Source organism: Gambusia affinis, linkage group LG09 (genome assembly GCF_019740435.1).
Source record: "Gambusia affinis linkage group LG09, SWU_Gaff_1.0, whole genome shotgun sequence".
In the NCBI taxonomy this organism is placed as follows: domain Eukaryota; kingdom Metazoa; phylum Chordata; class Actinopteri; order Cyprinodontiformes; family Poeciliidae; genus Gambusia; species Gambusia affinis.
The window spans coordinates 16,796,551-16,819,523 of record NC_057876.1 but is presented as its reverse complement, the minus strand read 5'-3'; the positions used below and the strand labels follow the sequence as shown (position 1 = coordinate 16,819,523).

Below are 22,973 nucleotides of genomic sequence, written 5' to 3'. Positions count from 1 at the left end.
TGTGCTCCTAAAAAAATCATACCGTCTAAACAAGTTATTGCTCAGGCTAAGATTTTCTTGCCCTTTAGTGCTGCTTTTAAGAACCTGATAAACCTCATGCCTCAAATGCTAAGGAATGTGCCATCAACATCCAAAGAGAAGATTTTCACCAGCTTTCTCTAAAATTCAACTGTAAGGACATACTTTTCTTATCCTAATTCACATCCACCAAACACATTATTAGATAAATATAGCAAGTAATGAGGACTTTGTGACGTGGTGGATTATCCCGCTGCAAGTTAGTTTCTTCTGTGGAACCAGATCCCAGATTAAATTGATTTTCACAGGGCACCTTTCCAAGTACAACATTTATAAGAAAAACCTTTGCACTGGAGGATTGATCAGAACGTTAATATAACCTAAGTCCTGCTTTTGTCTGTCTGTCTGTCTGTCTTTTTCTTTGTTTCTCTTTATTTTCTTTGCAAGACTAAATACTTGGCTGTTGTGGAAAACTGCCTCATACTCAGAACATTACTCAGCAGCTAGGCGACTTATACTTGGCTCTTGTTAGACTTAGCAGTTATCCAAGTGGCTTATTATTATTATTATTATTATTATTATTATTATTATTATTATTATTATTATTATTATTATTTCATTCTATTCAATCTAAGCTGTCTCTTTGTCTCTCTCTATTGCGTACCTCCTTTTGGTCGTGATGTTCCTCTAGTTAACCCAGAAGTGCAAATGCACACCACATCTTCTCAGAAATGTCATTTGTGAAACTGCTCAACTGCTTGTTATTAAAACTACTTTCATATAAAATCCAGATGAAACATACAACACAATAGATTTTGTAGTTCACTGAAGAAAGATCAATGGATTGGAAATATTTTCAGGTACTGGAAGCAATGACATGTCAACGTGTGGATAGAAACGAGGTTTCATTTGAGGGATGATTGTTATGATTCAGCATGGTCAACTATTTTAATAAAGAACGTTAACAAGAGCTATATGCTATGCCTGGTAGTTTCTCTCTAGGTTGTGAATTTTATGCTTTTAATAATTTCTTAGCTGTTTTTATATGTTGTATAAATGTATATATGTGAAATGAGGTTTTATGTAATGCTGTTAATGTTTTTTGGTACATATTTCATTGATAAAACTTTAAAAAAATGTACATTCAACTTAGTTTCAATAACTCAGCCTTGTGAATTGATCCACAAGCTAAAACACACACACACACACACACACACACACACAAATAATCAGCTTCATGGATCTAGGTGACTCCCTGCAACAAAGAAAGCTTTGAGACTGCTCTTGTTCAGCCAGACAGGTACTTGTGGATTTCCCTGGAATCATGTCCTGTCTGGGCCTTTGCCTTCTGGTTGCTTTTGGACGGGTTAGACAGTTGTATTTTGAGTCCATTATGACGTAAATAATTTAAAATTAAAATAAAATAAATGATGGTTTTCAGCCAGGCGTAATGACTTTCCCTGTAATTTACTCTTTTGTCTGTTAAGTGTGCATTACATAATCCTTCATAGTGATCATTATCTGTAACAGAGTCATTTATTTCCTGGTACAATAATCAACAACAACACTGCAATGTTTGACATTCTAACATTCAAATTTAGTTTGTTCAAGTCAAACTGGCTGAGCGGCTTCTTGCAATGAAAGATGTTTCTGTTACGAGCAGCAACTGGTGGGTTACTGCTTGGACATACGTGTTGGAAATAGCGCTGATGTGAGAGGGTGGGGCCTTGGAGGTTGAAGTACAAGACTGACAAGCTTTCACCAATTCTGCTGTGCTGGAAGACAGGATTACACAAAAAAAATCACACGTACTTTAAACTAACCAAATATTTATTAATCCTGCTTTGGTAAAGTTCTGAGAAGATTTGAGAAAACCTTGAGTAAATCATGCAAACTGATGATTTGTTGCTCTGAACATCACAGTTCAGAGCAACAAACGGATCACAGAATTACATTTTGTCTCCAGATTTGTACAGTTCTTCAACTAGAGGAACACTCATGCTTGTCAAAAATTAGCATGCTAACAAATACATGTTCAAGAGGCAAATTGAAAGAGTTACTGATGCCTTCATGCATCATAATAAAGCAAGGGCAAATATTGCCCAGACTTGAGTCTTGCACTAAAAAACGGCAGGATTTAACATTGCCTGGTTTGTATTTTGATCAAAAATGTTTTTTTATTTTAAATTTATTTTGCAAACCATTAAAATCGAAAGAAGATATAAAGTTTTAAAAATGTTTTTCATAAATTAACATGTTGCTAGACTTTTCAAAAAAGCAGCCTTAATTTGTATCCTTTCACTATCTCCTTCACTTTTTGAGAAGTCACTCAGTTCCTTGTTGCATGAAAGAGTCCCCATCGCTGGTCTCCACTTTTAGAGCGATCCAGCTTTTCCCGCCATCCGTTAACTATTGCAGAATAGTCCTCCTCGGAAAATTCCTGCAAAGTAAGTAACAGACCGAAGGGTATTAGTTAAGTCCTCCAAAATTAAAAAAAACTTGCGCAAGTAAGTAAATCACCTCTCCGTAAAAATGTAGTTTTCAAGCTGCTCTGCAAACTAACCTGGATAAATTCCTCTTTAATGTCTTCTGCTCTCTGCAGCTCAGTCTGGATCACTTGGATGAACTGGGCTGTTCGGTCTTCTACTCGAACATTGCAGAAACCAGCTTCCTGAATGAACTGCATCAGAGAGAGAGAGAGAGAGAGAGAGAGAGCGGTGAGTAAGAGTGGAAACAGCACCGCCTCCTGGATAACTGTAGCATAACGTCAGGTAGAGAATGAGCAAAACTGTTTTTCATTAGAGTCAAGCAAAAGTCCCGTAACACATCTGTATAAAATGTCTTTCGGAGGATCTAAAACGTATTTGTAGGTTTGATGTTGTTGTAAGTTGTTTAGGTCTGATCCAACGTTGCCTTTAGGCAGCAGTGTATCTAGCTGGAGATTAGTCTGTACAAGAATTTCACCAAAACTGACAGATAGTGGTTTTTGCTTCAGTAGCGCCCTGGGCAAGCTTCTCCTCCTGCCACCCCCAGAGTCTACTGTAGCACAGCTGGTGAAAACACAATAAAACACTGTTTCTTCACTTTTCTTGGTTTGACGTAGATAAAGGTAAGACACAAGGTAGCTGGTGCCACAACAGAACCTGATCCATTAATTCTCAGGAAGTGGGACTGCCTGCTCATATGACACATAAATAAGTAGTTTTTTTAAAAAATATGATGCATTCCCTATTTTTGTGGCACTCTGGGTAATTGCCCATATATCCTGGTTCAGAAACTCCCACTGCATGTAGGAGAAGCACAGCTTTAATATTTCAGCTGAAACATGAGTTTGGAGGCGATAGAAACTGAGAAAACTGAAAGAGTTAAAAAAAAACAACAACCCTGAAATGCTTGTTGTAGTGAAAGCCATATATGCACCAGCTTTGATCCACACCTGGTTAGTGAGGCTGAACGAGAAACTGTGGATGTAAAATATTATATCCAGACAGAACAGTCAGACAGTGTAATCATCACATTTGTCTTGTTTGTGTTTAAGTTTATTGCTTTTTTTATTTTTAGCAATTTTGTGGGATTTAATAGTTTTTAAAATTAATATGAAAGAAAAATCTGTTTGTTACATTGTTGACATAAACAATGAAATAAAGCGTCTAAATTATGCCAAATATCTTTTAATTTCTATGATAAATATTGGTAAATCATGTAAATGTCTATTTTTCAATACAACTAGTATTCACATGGATCTTATTTTGATGCCTAAACTTTCCTGCAGATTATTACCGCATACAGATATGGTAACTCTGACCCTATAGAGGCAAAATCAGATCTCAACAAACTGATTGGTCTCTATTTTTAATGACTGTAAGCATAAAAAATAAGACTCCCACTCTGCTCTACTTTTTAAAAGTTATTATTATTATTATTTAGAGAAATCATATGCACCAGTACATGGACTGTGTCCCATTTTTTCATTCAAATACATGCAAATATTATATTTTGTTGGGATGAAAATAGTTTGACAATTTTACATTTTCATATTTCTGTAATAAGTAGTAGTAGTGGTGGTAGATCACTTTTTTTCCTACAGTTTCCTACAATGACATGTGATGACTGGTGCAGGATTTTGAATAACAGGAAAGTTTCTATTCTATTCTATTCTATTCTATTCTATTCTATTCTATTCTATTCTATTCTATTTCTTCATAGCAAAAAGGCCTAATATTTATTCATTGCCCTTTAGACATTAATGCTGTCACTGTTAGAACAATGAAGCTCATCCTTCAGTCATGAGGATGAGAAGTGCATCTTCTTATCTTGATCAAATCTAAACAAAATAAACTGAAGACATAGGTTAAGATGTTGAGTGAACTGGCACTCAACAAAATTTGAGGATTTTTATTTAGATTTCCTTGAGAGTAAAAATACATCAAAATTTTAATCATTACTGTTTAAAATGCTAACATGACATTATTGCAGCGTTGCAACCTTGGAGGGAGTCTCAGGGGTTGATGGAGATAATGTGTCTTGAACTTTGTCTTTATTGCTCTTTCTTTGCTGATGATTAATAGATTCACTTCATTTGAAATGTATCATCTTATTTTTCCAGAGTTTTTATTATTGCAGCAAGAATCTAATCAACCACTGATATCTCAGAATGACTAGTTTTAAAATGTGCTAGTATGTCATAAAGGATAGCTCTTCTTATATTGAACTAAACTACACATCGGTGGGAAGTGCTAATATATAAACCCTCTGGTTTACCTTGCCATACTCTGACGGTGTGTAGAGGATGTAACCTCTCTGTTTGACGTAGGCCTCAAATACTGGAGTCCACGGCTTCTCCCCGCAGCAGTAGTCGCTGATTAGCAGCTGACCTCCCGGCTTTAACCAGGACTGGATGCAAAGAAGCAGAAAAGTTACTGATCATATGGCAAAAGGAATAAAGGAACAATTGTCACATAAACTTAAAAATTTTTTCACATGTTTCTCTCACAAACAAATCAATCTAAATATAAAATAAGAAAATGATTAAAATTCTTACATGGAAGCGTTTGAAGAGATCCAGTTTGTCATCTATGTGCAAAATTGTGTCTCTGCTGTAGATGACGTCAAATGAACCTTCTGGAAATGTCCTCTTAGTAGCGTCTGCCACCTCAAACTGCACCTAAGGAAATGCCAACAGCTTAGAGATATTTTGTTTTATGGTTGTATAGTGGTACACCGTTATAACAAAGGAGCTCCAGAGGCGACGCTCTGATTTTTAATATGAAAAGTAAAAGGAAATAAACATGGTTCATACTGATGGGAGCTTCTCTGCTCTCGCTCTTTCAATGGCAATGTCAACCATGTTATCGGACAAATCCAAGCCAAGCACTTCCACCCCAAACATCTGCAGAATAACATAACATTTGCCTTCCTTTTAGTTCTTGTAATCATTTTTGATGATACAGTGGGCTGATACTTCTCCTGGTCGTGTTGGTCTTACCTTTGCCATGTAGAAATCTCCTCCTCCAATTCCACAGCCTACATCCAGAACCTTCTGTCCACGCTTCAGGTTCAGCAGGTCCACAAACTCCTGTTGGGAAAATTATTAAATCTTAAATTTGCTGAAATTTAAGAATATGTGATATATACTTTTATTGGTAGTGTGATCATCAGCATAACCAGAAAGCTACAGATTTCTTTAGAACTGTTGAAAAAGGATATCAGTTCTGTAACTCAGCTGTAGCACACATATACACCACCACTATAAAATTTACAACAATGCTATATGGCGATGACAATAACTCAATTATAATGCTTACTCTCAAGAATACTGATAAAGTTTAACTCATCTCATTTGTCCACTCATGGACACTCAAAGACCTAGACGGGGTGGTCAGGTTTAATTTCAGGAAAAGATCAATACTCTCTGAATGCTCAACGTTCATCCAAAAATTTATTAATTTACATTAACAAAGAATAAATCAGATATGACAAAACTTGTTTTTATTACTACTATCTACAACATTAATATCCCTTCCAGTAAGAAGAAACAGGTTGGGAAAATTCACAGATTACTTTCAATCTAAATCTGCCAGAGGTATGAATAATCTTGGCTTTAACTGCATCATCAGTTTTACACGTTTTGATTTCTTCCAGCATTTTGCCTTCTTTCTGAAATTGCCTTATTTATTTATTTATTTATTTTTTACCTTGGTTGTGCTGGGTCCACCTGTGCTGACATAACCAGCCCCAAACATCTTTTCATAGCGCATGATGCCTCGTCTGGTGTACTGCTGGTTGTCCAGGAACTGCTGGAATGTGCTAAAACCACTCTGGGAATTTGAGGAGCGAGGAAGCTTCTGCAGAAGCCAACACATCTGGTTCGGATTGTTTTTCATCTGAGACAGCAGAAGGATGAAAGCAAGAGAAGACGATGAAAGGAATACATATCTTTGTCTAAGTATCACAGGAATTATCTGGAAATAAAGACTTAGCAATACCTCAATATAAGTCTGAACTCTCTTTTTAAAGACAATATCGAAACCAAAGTTTTGGCCTCCCTCCGATGCCTCCACCTGGACCGAGGTGGCCAGGTGCGTGTACTGTGCCTCACTGCGGTAGCAGGTGGGATCGAAATCTCTCTTGCAGTCCCCTTTAAAGAATAAAAAGGAATTGTAATTATTTCTGTTGAATAAAAAAATTCTGGAACGTTTCCTGTTCACTCAGTACCTGAGCGGTAGTTGCAGGACTCTCTGAAGAAGAGAAAGCCACCAGGCTGCAGCCAGTTCAGCATTTTCTTCATGAAGGACTTCAGCTCTTCGTCACTCAGATACATCAACAGCCAATTGGAGAAGATAAAGTCGATACTGAGGAAGTAGTTATATTAGTAACTCCAAAATGTACAGCTTGGCAGGAAAGATATTCTATACAGGAAAGATATTAATGAGCATCGGTCATGGAAAGTATGTATGACCTCCAAGAGGCACTTTAAGGCACTTTTTATGAAATTTTTGTTGAAAAATGAACTCAAGTCAGTGAGACTTAGTCACAGTTTGCATTTCACCAAAAACTGTAGGTATAAGCATCATCTAATTGTGTAACAGCAATAGTCAGAAGACCATTTCTGTTGGTGCCTCTTGTTTCACAACTGATTCACGAATGAGTCGAGATTTCTTTGAGCTATTCTGCCTAACTTTCAACAAGTCTGTACTCTTCACCCCTACCTGTGCTGGGGGATGTCCAGCTTTGTGACGTCAGCTTGGACGAAGCTGACGTTGCTATGGTGACCATTGTTCTGCCTGTTCTTGTCCACAAAGCTTTGCATGAAGTCCACTGCGGTCACATGGGCTGCCTTGGTCAGCAGGTGGCTGGTGAAGCGGCTGTAGAGGAACATGACAGTTTTTTTTAATGAAACATAAATTAAGTTTGATTCAAACAACTTTCACTATAAAAATGGAGCATTTATAATATTTCTGCAGCAAAGATTTATTTTACATGCTTAACAAAGCTCTGCAATCTGTTTATAGAGACAAACTTGTTTTTCAGATAAAAATCACTTCATTGCTTTGTGTTTTATTTGTATCCTGGACTAAATACTTTTCAAGGTTGATAGATAAGTTTTAACCGTGTAGACATGCAGGTCATCAATGCACCATTTATTCAATGTTTCCCGGAACAGAACTGAAGAAGACAAGGTACCATTTAATATTCTTCCTTCTACTATTTACAATATTCCTTCAGATAAGGGCTTCAGCGCCCTCATCTAAAGGGCTCAGTTACTCCCTTTACAGAGAGCAACTGAGCTTTATGCTCACCCAATCCCAGCTCCCAGCTCCAGCACTCTGCGTCCCTCCAGGGCAGGCAGCATGGACAGGATCTCGGGCAGCTCATGCTCAGTCAGCTCTTTGGCTCGAGAATCCAGCATCATCTCCTCCACGGTGGCGGCTTTGGAGTGCTCCTTCCAAAACTCTGTCATGTTGCAACGAACTGTTGAGCAGACTGCGTGAGTTGAAACTGAGGATTGGAAAAATTGTTAGTCAAATGAAAAGACAAACTTCAGTCAGATGAAAAGGCATTTATTGCCACATCAATATTAAGTTGTTGTGTAATTTGAACTATTGAACTCTTTCGTGAGTCACCTTTCACCAGTTCTTGTGTTAGTGTTCAGTTTAGTGATTGTATTTAAAACAGGCGGTTCTTGTAAAATGTTTGAGCTAATGTCTTTTAAACATAAATCCACACTAACTCCCTGTGCAGCGCACAGATTAACCTTTAATTGAATGGATTAGGCAATCTGAAAACAGGACAGTGATTTTCTGATTATGTGGAAAAAAAGTCATTTTAGATTTTCTTTTTTCGTGGTTTCTAAAAACAATTTCTGAAAAATAGTATATGTGCCAAAGGAAAAAAAAATGGAGGATTTTAACCAAATTTATAAGATTTATAGACTTTTAGTAACAAAAAATTCAAAATGTATCACAAAGGAATTAAAAATAGTCATAATTTATTCTCTTTTGATCATCATTTGTTTAATATATATAAAAAAAAACTTGATTCATTACAATTAATTTAAAAAAAGAACAATATTATCCGTAGAACTGGGATAACTACATGTTAACTCCTGACAAAGCTTCAGGGATGTTTTGACAGTCCAGTACTCCCAGTAGAATTACTTCCATCAGCGGAGTGAATAATTACAACAAAACCACACAAGGCAACAACTCCAGCTGGATCCAAACTTTGGTTTCATAATTTCAAGAAGACTTTCTGAAATCTTCCCAAAGAAAGCAAGACTTGTCTGTTCTCCTCATACCTTTTTCCATGGTGGTCTCTGGTTGATTAGCGCAGTAGAAAATAACAGGAATTAATCTCCAATGTCCATTAAATATGACAAGTAATGATAAGACTTTTTTTTACAACGTGTAGCCCCTCCCAGACAAAGTGCAGATATCAGCTTCTGTGGTCGCTCTTTAAGTAAAAAGGTCAAAGTGGCGCGGTTAGGAGGTGGTCTACATGTAGGCACCTGACCATTAGGAGGCGTCCAGTGCAATGGCGGGGGAGGGTGTGCACATGAACAATCAAACAAGGACACGACTCACCACAGGGTGAGAGGCTCAGACTTCCCACCATCAAAAAAAAAAACAAAAAAAGCACCTGTGATAGCTGTCAGCCTACGGCAAGATAGAGGCTGGGTGATGCACACTTACTTGTCAATTTGAACAACGGTCGGTCTATGTGATGTTTCCCAGCGACGGTCTGCCTCACTGGTTTTGTCTCACCTCATCAGGGTTGTGCTGACACCATAGGAAATGTCTCGTGGCATGTGCGAATTACGCAATGTTGCCTCATCCAGTTCAGGCTCAAAGCCAGGACAGCTGCACCGAGCCGTGTGAGGTTAAAGCTGCAGAATTTGCTAGAAAGTTCAGAGTTTTTCTCTTTGGATTTCTTATAAAATAAGAAACAAATCAACAAGAACAAAGCAAGTTTTTCACTGTTTTGTTCAATCTGTTGATATGGACTAACCTAGAGTTATCAGAGTTAAACAAACAAACAAACAACAACAACAACAATAATAATAATAATAATAATAATAATAATAATAATAATAATAATAATAATAATAATAATAATAATAATAATAATAATAATAGTTTCATTGAATCTTCCTCAGGGGTAGGAGATTAGAAGGGGCAGAAGCACTCCACACTTTTCAGATTTATATTTGTAAAGAGAATTAAAAACCAGTGTCTATTTATTTTGTGTTGGTCACATACATTTTCAAAACATGTTTGTGTTTGTAATATCACAAAATGTGGAAGAGTTCAAACTATGTTCATAAATACTTCATTGTGTCTGAGTTTGGAAAAACTAGGAACGTTTGGATGCAGCGATGAGTGAAGAAGGCATTTTATCTGCAGTGCAGGTGGTGTGATAATTTTTCTCCCAGCTCACAGTTGTTTGTTCGGACGTAGCTGTAAATGTTTCACATTTATAGACGTATTATTATCTATCTGTGCTTTAATTTCAACTCTTTTTTTTTTTTTGCCTTGTCATGTGTGACGTTTTCACTGTGATATAAGTCTAGTTTGAACTTTGACCCACTGAAAGTGAGTGTGGCTTTGAACTTTGTCATTGTTGTCTTTCTGTCATGTTTTGTTGAGAACAGATCAGACAGTCATACCATGGGACGTGTTCTGGCCTATTTCTAAGATTTTTGTTAATGCTTCAGAACAAAAATGTGTATCAACTATTTTTTTCCTAATGTGGATGATACGACACATACAGAGTGACTCTGCCAGCATGTGATTCATTGCTAGAGGATCTTTAGTCATGCTGGCTATTGATGATGCAACATTTTCAGAAATAGTGAAAACTAATGTCATCTAATCATTTATCTTCTTGTTGTACACAAGTTGAAAATGAATACAGTACCCAACTTTTAAAGTGTTCATTGACATTCACAACAGCATCTTTTCTAACTTCCTTTTGTGCCTAACTTTACTGCAGTGTTAACATAAACCACTGCTTAAACAGGAACAATAGATTTGTGCTCTTGATTACTTGTGCTCTTTTTATTCCCTTTTATGGAAATTAAGGATAAAAATGGATTAGTGGGGCGTGCTCCGGTGGCATAGAGGCTAGCGCGCCCCACGCTCGGAGGCCCTCAGTCCTCGACGCGGCCATCGTGGGTTCGATTCCCGGACCCGACGACATTTGCCGCATGCCTTCTCCTCTCTCCTTACCCCCTTCCTGTCAGCCTACTGTTGAGTAAGGGACACCAGAGCCCACAAAAAGACCCACTGGTGGGGAAAAAAAAATGGATTAGTACTTGAATTCTTTTTTTCAGAAACTTAACTTTTTAAGTGTAAAGTTTTTGTTTATTTAGGTTCCCGTGTCCCTGAGCCTGGAATAAATTAATACTATGAATATTTTGTCTAAGAAATTTGAATTTATTGATATTACAAAACATTATTTTCATCCTTTTCACTTTTAGGCAGCAAAAGTGAAACTGTAAAATTATACACTGCAAAATGTCAGATTTTACAGTGTACAGTTTGTTTCCACAAGTTTATAATCTGACCATTTGTCTTGTAGTGAGGAATCATGAATTGTGGAGTTTATAGCTTATGACCTCCTAGATAACGTATGTAACTGTTTGTTTTAGCGCAGCGAGAGCTCACTGTACCAACATGTTAGCTCCGGTTAAATTCAGACTGATGGTCATTCAGGGGTCACTGCTTGTATTTCTAGGAAAAGATGACTGATGAGAAGAAATTTGATCAATACTTAATTCGGTTTTGACCTACTCTCACAGCACATATTATGTTTGAACTCACTGAATGAGTAACATAAGTGTAAGATTTAAATTTAAAGTTTCATGCATGAGTTTATGAGCAATCCTACAATCTCTATCAATGAATGCTGTATTCAAATAAGTAATTTATTATAATTCATGACATCCCGCAGAATTCAAAACATTCTGCGGGTGCTAATGATGAATGTTATAAATTCTTACACCCACTTAAATGTTGCCCAATGCTGACTGTCTAGACTTTGTTTTTGATATTTCCTCCCAAAGTACTGATACTTTGCATCTAGCTGTTTCTCTTTCCTAATATAGTAATTTGCTAAACAAATGTCTGATCTATTCATAGTGGTTGATTGTGGAAGATAAGCACTCAAACTAAACCTGGTTCTGCTGGAAGTTACTTCATGCTACCAGAGGGTGGTTCCTCCCCACTGTTGCCCCATGCTTACTCAGGATCAGCTCAGCTGCTTTGATGAATTTGACTATATTGTGTTATAATTAGGATCAACTTGGCAAGAAAAAAATGATATATACAGATATATAATGAGAGAGGTGCATTGGAATTACTGCTAATATACCAGTCAAACCTAGATTTAAAAAAATGAGAAAAGAAAATCAATGATACATTACAAATTGGTTAAAATCCAGACATTACTTAAAATTAAACAAAAATGTGTGTAGTTCAATATAAAAATCTGTATGACTGGAGTAGTTTGAAAATATGGATTGACTGTGTTAAAGATTTCTATTTCTTCTTAGTATGACTAATGATGATGAGAAAACTTATTGTACTTCAGCCAGAACTTTGAACTGCGTCTGTTCAAAAATTCCCAATATTCTTTCTGCACTGCTGTCTGTGTGTGTGTGCGTGTGTGTGTGTGTAGGCTGATAAGCTCAGATGACCTTCAATGCTTGCAACTTCTCAAGATGGTTCAGAGTTATCATGTTGGGATTTTTATCAGGAAACCTCAGAGACAGAAACCATGTATCCTCTTTACTGGAACCTGCCACTTCTCTCAGCTTGAAAGCTTAAATAACACTGACGTATTTATTTTTTATTTATTTTAATCAATGAAGAGAAACAGTAACAGTCTGCAACAATCCGAATACATTTTAGATTTAGTTAAGTGTGCTTTTTTATTTTCATTTGTTTTTAACCACTCAATTTCATTAAACAAAACTGAATTAAACTTCCAAGAAGAAAATCTATGGTATCTACAAGGCACATCCTTTTTATATATTTTCTTTAACTAAAAAAAATAAACATAAATTTATATGTTCTTTGCATCTAAAATCACACAAACAGACCAATGCCGAAACCTTATTAAATTTTTTTCTGACATAATTTGAGGTATTCAATTTAGAGCAGTCTCATCTTAATCCACTAGATGTCAGTATATCTCTTGAACATGTAAACAAATTGTAGGTTAAGATGCTGAAGCATCGTTAAGCAAAATTATTGCATTTCAGAAATCAGACATTATTGAGCTTTATATATAACATATTATTTATACACTTAAAAAAAAGCATTTTCCTGGCAGATGAAAGCAATGCTGATTGATAGAGCTTCATAATAAGTTTTTCATAATTTATGTCATAAATCATGCTTGAATGAAGACAAATTAACTAAACTTCAGTTTAGGAACATTTAAACCAAATAATAATGCGACTTTAAAACCCCCCCACATTTATTCAACATTTCTCATTTTTTTTGTTCCTGCTTTGGTTAAGTAGCAAACATCATACATACATTTATTGCAAAATGATAAATAAATAAATAGATAAAGAAACACATCAACAAAAGAAGATATTCAATATTTTTTGTATTTTAACAAGACAGCACCAGTGTCATAGCTGCTGTTGAGAGAAAAATAATTGACATATTAAAGATGAAATTGAGCAGATCTGTGATTTATGGAGCTGCAGCAACATTTGCAGACTGAAACAAGGTGTGATGATAATAACAGTCCAAGGTACAACTCTCATAAATATTCACAAGGCCTTTGATGTAGAGATGTTTTGTTTAGAGAGCTCCAAAATTAGTATGTCTTGGGACAGAAGAGCATCTTTGTTCGTTTTTCTTACGGCTGCTGCTAACAGAGAGAGACAGGTGCTGCTGCTATTACACATGCAGAGCTGAATAAAGAAAACATTTGCATTTCCCCGTGAAAAATGGAAAATTACCTGAGACGTATTGGATGTGCTCGGTCCCCAGGAGACAATCAAGTAATTGCTCTTCATTTGGACGTGAGTGCTCAGAAGTCATCATCGGAGAGAGGCAGAGAAAAAGTATTTTAGCTTTAAAGATTCATTGGAAACCTCACAAACTGCCTTTAGACGTTCCACATTTGCAGATTCTTCAGGGAAAAATCTTGGAAAACATTCAAGATTTCATACTACATATAATGTGTTAGATGTATGTCTTTTCTGAAACATTTCTTCTGTCTGTACATCCATTTCTTCTTCTTCCATCTCCATCTGAATCCTACTTAACACTGACTGAATTCTCTGCACAGCTTCATTGAATCCAACATTTTTCTCTCCTGTCAAGTACCAGTAGTTGTGTCAAGACACAGAGGTTGTAAACAGATCCTGCAGAACCACAACACCTTTCAGAGAATGTGTCAGTATGTTCATTTATGAAAGGAAAAAAACAAGATTTTTCTATTATGTTGGTTTCCTTTGAATACAGTGAGTTTAAAATGGACAGAAATAACATTAAGTACTGATGAATGCTTGATCTTGGGATTATGATGGATCAGCAGAATGGAGACTTGAGTTATATTTTTCAAATTATATTAATGTGTGTCACTTGGAAGGTTATAATAATAGATCCGTCTCTTGTCATCTTCTCTTTTTATGACTTGATGCAATCTGCTCCTTACAAAGATAACTCATTGGCGTTAGAAGGCCAACTGACTCTAATTGTTCTCTCTCCCATGTGAGCAAAAATGTTCAAACAAAAAGTTTCATTGTAACAATCATTTTTACATGCAATAAACTAAGTATATAATATTTTTTAAAACAAATTGGTCTGATTTTTGTACAAAGTGCATCTCTAAATCACGGCAGAGCTGAATGCTGAAAATCATATGTGCAGTATTACATGAAAGGCAATGTTCTAAATATTTACTTTTTCTTTGTCTAGAAATGGCTTTTTGTTAATTAAGCAACAAGAACAAGATATGGGTCAACCTTTCTTCAAAATTCTTGCAGTATTCAGTAAGTTGAATAAGTTAGAAACTTCCAAGATAGCTTTTTTATTATTCAATTGATGTCACTGGAAAGCAAAACACACGTTAATAAAACATGAACACATTGTGTTGTACTTGGGATTTCATATTTTAAGAAGAGTTTGTTTGTGCTTTTTAAGGCTCACATATGTGAAAATATTAAACTAAAATTGTTTAAACAGTGTTGATTTGAATAAAATGCCTGCACTGGCAGGTCATCATCTTTGATGTGTAGTCATTGGCTCCACTAATTTTTAGGAGTTAAGAATTTGTTGAGAGATAAATACATAAATAATAGTTCAGCAAGAACATTTCCAAAAACTTGAGAAAACTGACAGAAACCAAATATTAAGCTTTTAAAAAATCCTTTGTAAGAGAAGGAAGCAGTACTTCTAGACTTGGTCCACAGGTCTTGGTTATTATTTGATTTCTCTTTGAGAGTTTCATCTTTCATGTGTAAAAAATAAGTTTTTTTTCCCCTGAAGATGCTAGTAGGATTGCTAACCACAGCACTGCAACCATTAAAACATATCAGCTGTAATTTGTAACTTCCAGCTTTTTAAATATTCTAGCAAAACAGGAAGATCTGTTTACATTTAAAAAAAAATCTAATTTTATAAGATGTTAAAACATGAAATAGCTTTGTAAATGACCAATAAATAATGTATGCTAAAAGTAAAATGTCAAAAACAGAAAACCCTCTCTGAATGAGGTAAACATGAATTCCCTGAGTGTGTGCGTAGTTTCTGAATTTTAGAATCAAAACATCTGAGCTCAGGAAGAATGCCCTTTTGGCTCAAACAAACAGAACATGCAGAACGCTGAAGTATTCATAATTAAACCTGAAACCATGTTAGTCCATCATCTGACCTTTATGAAGCATTGCTGCACCCAACAAAGACTTCAGGTTTGGTCCCTCTCCTCAGACACTGGAGACATGCTGAATAGAAAATATAAATCATTCAGAACACCTATGGCAATGTAGGAGGAAAAACTTAGAAAAATGCAACAACAACAAAAAAACCATCTCTGGTGTAAATTTTATGAATCTGCGGCTGAGACACCTGAAAAATGAATGCTGAAGCCACCTGAGAGGTACCATCGAAGCGTGTGAGGTTGTTAAGAAATCACGGTGACAAAAGGTTCATGTTATACAGCAGAGGAAAGTTGCAGGACTTTCCCCCCGTCCCTCAGGAAGCCGATACGCTATGTGAGCATGAACCGATACAAAGAGCATGTAGTTGTGCTGGCAGATCCTGCAGAGAAAGTTATAGAGACAGAGAGATGGCACAGCCGTAATCAAAAGAAACAGCAGAGCTCAAACCAGCAAATAATACTATTCATTCTGCACTCAAAAATATCAACGATCTGCAGTAAATGTCTCTGTATGATAGTGAATTTGGCAAGAATTGTTTTAGCAGTAGTTATTTTTAACGACAGACTAATAAAATAAAAAAACACCCAGGGCTAAAACCATTCAGGTGAAAATGTAAGATGTAAGTTTTTTTTGGAAATTATGGGTTTATAAAATAAATATTTGCTTTTTTTGTGTGATGTTGTTAATTTACCAAAAATAAAGTGAAAGGGAATCTTACTGTACTCTGTTGGAGAGTTCTAGATAGTTTCTGGATTATCAGTTTATTCTTTTTTATATGTTGAACATATTTTGTATGTTAGGCTCACCAAAATTAGTCCTTTACACACCATCGCCAGATGATGAGAGAAACCCTTTTGATTGTATTATCATACCTGTTGTTTAGAAGTTCATTGATAATGACAACATTACACAATTAAATAGTTTGGGAAAGCTAAGAAGTTAATGTACAATTCTTGATGTATTTTGCAAAGGATAGAATACACCGCTTCCTTGTATGAAACCAGGGCGAAGCTAAAATAAATCTGGAAGAAACATTGTGAATATTATGTTAAATCTGCAGGAAAACAGAAGTGGCAGTGTCATGCTGTGGGCTGGTTCATTGTGGGAGCCTTTAACTAAATAAGTTGAATCATGGGAAAAGAATAAAGGATATTGAAGCACCATCTCAAAATATGTGGTGGGAAGTTAATGGGTTTCAAGCTAAACCTGAGCATATCACCAACTCAACTGCAAAGCGGTTTAAAAACAATGAAGTCATTGTTTTAGTGGTCATTACAAAGCCTGAGTCACATGGAAAACGTGTGAGCAGAGCTGAGAAGGTGTGTGTGTGTGAAGAAGTCAGCCTTTCTTACTACAATTCTTGCAGAAGAGAATGAGCTACTATTGTGAAAAGTTGATGGAAGGACACAGAAAATCGAGTGCAAGTCGTAGAAATTAAAAAGCCGTTCAACCAGATACTGTAGAAATAAATGCAAAATTACTTTAGGATTTATGAGCTTTAGCTATTTATTATGTCATCCTATATAATTTATGCAAATATGTGGTTTAGCACACATCAACCGCAATATGTCTTTACCAAATTACATTTGCCCACACATATAAGTTTTACTTTGGTTTGATACTTTGGCATCGGTGTAATCTTCAAGGAGTAAGTCAATGTGAAAACCTTTCAGCCTCAAACACAACACATACAGTACAGAACATGCTCTGTTCTCCACAGGAGGATATATATATATATATATATATATATATATATATATATATATATATATATATATATATATAGACAAGGAAAACTGTACAATAAATATTGAATGAATTAATAAGTAAGATACACACTACTGTACAACAGATGGCAGTATGGACCTCTTAAACTAAGCTGTATGATGTATCTGAAATACAGAATTGCCCGAGGTATTTACTTCTCAGAATGAACCAGTTATTAAATATGTTATAAAGGTTTTCTTCCTTTTCTCTTTTAATCTCTGCGGGAGTAACTGCATCAGCAACATCCCCTGTTTTACTGAAAGATGAGTTTATCTGTCCTCCTGAGAGGAGAGTCATCTGATAGTGGAGTTTCACCCTGATATAAGAGCTACTCAAATTAGATCAGTCATCTCAATTTCCGTTAAAAGTTTAGTAAGGTCAGAAGCAAAGTAAATGATAAAAATTAGTTTTTTTGTAATTTATCTTTCCCTTGAAATTGCTAGATTTCTATCAAAGGAGACTCTTCTTTTGTGCTTTTAAAATAATAATAATAAAGTATTCCAAGAAGAACATATGAAAAGATAAAGCTTCAGCTGATTTCACTTATGTACTCTGGTGGTCCTTGAATATTTCCTTTGTTTCTGGATCTGCTGAGCATTTGGAAAACAAATCAGATATTTTTGTCCTAAAGTGCCTGAGGGCACAACATGCCTGAAGCAAAAACTGATACAGACAAGGATGACAACAAATGAGCTAATTAGTAAAGTTAAAAAAAAAGAGTGTTATTAAGCCATGTCTGTAGAAATGTAGATACCAGTCTTAAAAAGCATGCAACATATTTTTCAGAGTATTTACAGAGATGCATCAGCTACCAAAGCAGGAAGTAAATCTAACACTTATTCCCTAAAAACATTCTTCAATTTTTTCTCAGAAGTGACAATATTAGTGGCCAGGTAAGCCTGAAAAATGGGAAAAACATTGTAATATATGATAAATTGGTATTAATTTTCAGAAAATTTGGTGTGTTTTCATAACTATGAATTGTTCCAACTATATCTCCTAAAAAAGAAAATTGTGCCAAAAAAGTACAATTTTGAAAGTCAACTCAAAATATTTTAGCTTACATGGAATATTAACTCAATAGTGCTTAACCCTGATGCTAAAGTTCACTAAGTTCAATAAAAAAAAATACTTGCACAGTTTACTTTGGCTTGACTGTATATAGGAGTACACAGTCATTTTCTATTTTGTTGGTAACAGCTAAAGAGAAATTCTCATGCCCTGTGGCTCACTAACCCCACACACAACCCAGTTAATAACTTTAACAAGCTATTAAGACTAACAAATCTATAAATTAGAGAAATTCCCTCGGATGATTATATAATCAATATTTTATTCTGTTTTGTAACTGACTAGGGAAAATAATTTGTTTTCAAACTTCCCTTGTTATTATTCTGCCAGGAAGTTGACTTTTGTTCTCCTCATTTTTCCCTGTCAGTATTCCTTGTCTGTCTCTTCCTCTCTGTGCTGCTGCAGGTGTGGCCTCTAAATCCCAACAGATCCTGCTGACAAGCTTGATCCTTATCAGACTCATTAGCAAGCAGTAAATCTTCTGAGGATTTTTTCTTGACTTTCGCCAAGATTCTTGCATTCACCAGCTGTGTAGGTCTCAGACCAAAGCCTTGTTTAATGCTAGTCCGTGCTAGTTGTGTTTTTAAACCTTATTATTTACATTTTCTTAGATCAAGCTGTCCTGCTTGTCAATTTGCTATTAAGTCTATGTTCAGCAACACCCTGACCACCAATGAATTGATTTCCCAGATAATTTAGCAATGCCACAAAGTTGAATTATTGAAAAGCAAGCAAAACTGTGATGCATTAGACACACAACCCACAAACTTGTACCTAAAACAAGACATATATAAATTTTTGCTTCAGAACTTTATTACAGCATGTGATCAATGAGGTTTTTAAAGCCCTGAGCTAAAACGAGTCTTACTTGTACTTTTCATTCCACCTCTACCATTACCTTTAGTAAAACGGGACATAACCTCAGGGACATAACCTTTTTTTCCCCACTGGGTGCAACTCAAACTTGAATCTATATTCATATTGCATCTAATCGTAAAAGTCAGCTGCGACCAATTTTGCACAAACACTACAAATCTGGATCTGCAATTACCAGCTTTAAAACTTCAAAATCTCTTTTACAGGCCAGGGCCACTGGGGCAAAAGTAATTACACAATCTGTGGAGGTGTCATCAGCACATAATTTCTGTGGTCGCTCAGACATGAAGGGGACCTTGAGAGGTGTGTGTGTGTGTGTGTGTGTGTGTGGCTGTCTGTGTGGAAGAGGATTTGTGTGTCCCTGCACCCCTCATAGGGCTTTGCAAGCGGCTGACTGTCAAAGTGTGGAAATGTGATCGGTAATGAGAGACGCTGTTCTTAACATGATGGATTTCAGATGCCCTTGCAAACAATAACAGTCAACAACAAACTGATGTATGAAAGAATGATGGTGGAGTGGATGAGATTTGACAATTTACTGAAGCCGCTCTTATTGACTCAGAAAACACTGTGTAGAAAAACAATGGAAACAGGAAGCATGCTGGATGGGAATGAACAAACCTCATAATATGGCAAATGCTTGTAAGAATAACGACAAGTAAGCCTTGTAGTAGCAAAACTAAAAGGAGATGTTTGTCGTTTACTTTCAAAGTGAGTGCATTTTACCATTGGTATATTTGATGGTTGTTTGAAACACATAGTAAAAGACAGGTTTACATTAAAATATATTGCAAAAGAATGACTCAAAGCACAAAAATGCAGTTGAAAGTTTATAGTCATGCTGATTTATATCTATATTTAATTTAACTTCCAGAGCTCAGAAATTAATTCAGGAGCATAAAGTTTCTTGTGATACCAAGAGTTTCAATTTTCCAAAATTTTAAATGTAGTTTTCATGATGAGAAACTTTATAGATTTATATTTCAATAAAACCAAAATATGTCCTTGTTGTAACAGTAAAACTGCAACACAACACGGGATATTTGAGTGTCAACAAGATGGGGGATAAGAGGGAGACCCTTTATGACTTAATGAAGTCATAATGTGTCACAGGAATGTATTTTAATATCTTGTTAAAGAGAGAATACTTCTCATTATGAAGAGATACTGCTTCTGAATTTATTTCTCAACTCTTGCAGTTAAATGTGTTACATTGCTGGGAAAATGTATAATTTTTTTTTAGATCTTCAGATGTGAAAAGCTGGGAGAAACAAACTCCAAAAGACTTACAGCTGTACCCTCAGAGAAAGGTTATTTTACAAAATGTTCACTCGGGGACTGAATATAACTGTATGTCAGCCAAATTAAATTACATTGATGCTCAGAATAGTCTCATCATTATCAGAAAAACCAAATAATGTTGGGTGGAACACATATTTGATGTAACAATTGTGTCATATAACTAAATTTACACACTTATTTTTAGACTTTTGACAATCTAGCTGGCTGCAGCTGACCAAATGCTTTTCATTATCGTCTTACTTTCAATATAAAAGTTTTTCTGCACCATCAGCTCCCCGTGGTTCAGCGCTTATATTCCCAGCCTTGTCTCATACAGCTCTATATACTTATCTCAATAACATTGGGAGAAATATATATATATCTATATTTCGTCTTTTTTAACCACAGTTTCAAAAGCTTTGGTACTCAGACAAATGTAAAACCATGTTTGATTGATTTCCCATTTTTGAAACGGTAGACCACACTCAATCTCTTGTTTTATGTGAAAGATCAATCTTTGGAGTGTATGAAAGCTTTCAGGATTTATTAGACTGCATTGTAATCACTTCTTCTCCCAAAAGACTACTGAATTACAAGGCTTTATAATAATTTATGGCCCTAGCTCTTAAGGAACCTTTATCCATTCCAAGAGTTGGAAGTATAGAGTAAGGCAGAGGTTTTAGCCGCAGTGGTTACACTGAGAAAGAACAATCTTTTAAAAACTGTTTCTGCCTCTATAGTCACATAGATTAAGATAAACTGAGGCCAGTGTTGCTAAAATTCATTACTGAATGAAAGAACCAAATATCCACTCAAAAAAATTGCACATAGTTAGAGGAGACATAGTAACCAGTCTTTTGCATCGTATTTCCATGTCGTTTTACGTCCAGATGAACATATGTGATGTGTTTTTTTTTTTTTTCTTTTTTAAACTTTAGCTGATTTTTTTATTTTTTATTTTTTAGTTTTCTGGTATATCAGAACCCAGGTCTATTGCAATGGAAACCTTTACACAAACATAGGAATCATTCACAGAAAGATCCACTTTATGATAATAAAAGACATGCAAGCTCTGAAAAAGTATTTTAACGTATGTTTATTATTATTGTTACAAAACTTACAATTCACTTGTGCTTGGACATGTAGCCCACAGTACTATTCATTTCATGTCCTCAGTTAAAATAAACATAGTGATACGTAAATTTAATCTTTCTACAGTAAACAGAAAACAGCAGGGAACTTGACTGGAAGCAACCAAGGAATAATGATGTGACATTTGAAACCCAATAGTTGGACACTAATAAATTCAAATAAGCCCACTTACAATAAAATTAGTGATGGCAAATTCTCCAGCTGAATATCTCACTATCTGGTGAATTATTTAGTGAGGGGGAGAAAGAAACCCTGCCTAAGAACAGTACGTTTGATGGCTAATATTAAAAGTTATTTTGTTGTCAATAAAATATTTTTCTCTTCACCTCCAGGAACAGTAGTAGGGTTCCAGATGGCATGGCCATATATTACATCAGCATCTAACATCCCTTTGAGAGGACTGGGATCCAAGTCAAGTTTTTAGTTCATTCAAAACAGGATAATGTTCTGACTTTAATATGAATCAAATGAGATATTTATTTGTTTTGGATGTCAGACTTACTATGTGTCGTCTTAGATTATGTACAGGCTACTGAAGAACTGACTATCAAACAACAGACAGTGAGCACACAAATATTTAAATTGATGTATATCTCTTCCACATTCAGATTGTTTTCCTAAGAATTAAGGAGAAAAGATTGAAACTGGCTGAAAACCTTTAACTGTTCATCCATTTCAAAGCTAATTTAGCTTGATACTAAGTTTCTTCTATTAACCTTACATTTACTGCAACTACAGCTCAATGGTTTAAAAAGAGGCGGTGGTAAAAACGTAAGTGCTCAACAAGTTCATGTAGAGCTCAATGATATTTTTTAAGCATTGAAAGCCGAAGCTTGGAAGACAGGTGGAGTTTGTGCTTCTCCTCCCTGACACAATACACCGGAGCTTTTCTTCACGCCTAAGCTGACACCTGCAGACTTAGGCCAGGGGATAATGGCACACTGAATCAGACACTGAAGCACCGTAAAGGCATGCCCTCAAGCCTGCCTGTCAGTGTAAATCAAAAACCCCTGAGTAATTATTTTTATTCTTCCATCAGCTCAGATATTAGTACCCTTGAGGGGGCTTCCTGTCTGCCTCCTCTGCTCAACCAACAACAGATCTACAATCTGGCCTGTTTTCACTCTGACATTTCAAACAACAAATCCTGGTCAGGGCCTCCCATGGCTGATGGAAATGACAGTTTAGTATAAATCAGAGGGGCTCATCTGAGAGTTATATAAACATCAAAACAGGCTGAAGCATCTTAGAAACATGTCAAAACATACCAGGATTAACTTCTTGTCATGTGGGCAGCGAGTACTTTAAACAGGATTTTAACTAGAACGCAGAGCAATCTTAGCGAATCTATTAAGTTGGGAGGACAGCTGTGTCTGCACAGAGTAATGGGTGTAAGGACTTGCAC

At 35.8% G+C, this 22,973-nt stretch overlaps 1 protein-coding gene across 5 annotated transcripts; it reads right to left on the bottom strand.

The window, feature by feature from the left end:
• Nucleotides 1-631: 631 nt before the first annotated feature.
• pmt (phosphoethanolamine methyltransferase) lies at nt 632-9,225 on the bottom strand. Of its 5 annotated transcripts, none has more exons than XM_044126928.1 (13): nt 8,816-8,967; nt 7,818-7,989; nt 7,227-7,382; nt 6,733-6,869; nt 6,504-6,655; nt 6,213-6,401; nt 5,504-5,593; nt 5,318-5,407; nt 5,060-5,182; nt 4,780-4,911; nt 2,582-2,698; nt 2,333-2,458; nt 632-1,793 (listed from the first exon to the last, which is right to left on the bottom strand). In XM_044126928.1, exons 1-12 carry the CDS (start codon nt 8,823-8,825, stop codon nt 2,348-2,350), a joined length of 1,479 nt encoding a protein of 492 aa, XP_043982863.1. In that variant the 5' UTR covers nt 8,826-8,967; the 3' UTR covers nt 632-1,793; nt 2,333-2,347. The 5 variants fall into 5 exon arrangements, with proteins under 5 accessions (XP_043982863.1, XP_043982861.1, XP_043982864.1 ...); XM_044126926.1 differs by having other exon boundaries at nt 7,818-8,016; nt 8,816-8,966; XM_044126929.1 differs by lacking the exons at nt 632-1,793; nt 8,816-8,967 and adding an exon at nt 9,210-9,225 and having other exon boundaries at nt 1,831-2,458.
• Nucleotides 9,226-22,973: the final 13,748 nt, after the last annotated feature.

Coding starts and splice junctions, on each gene's coding strand:
- pmt (XM_044126926.1), bottom strand. Junction 7,383..7,817: donor GAGCTGGGAGCTGGGATTGG/GTGAGCATAAAG, acceptor GTTCCTCTACAG/CCGCTTCACCAGCCACCTGC. Junction 2,699..4,779: donor CACCGTCAGAGTATGGCAAG/GTAAACCAGAGG, acceptor TCTCTGATGCAG/TTCATTCAGGAAGCTGGTTT.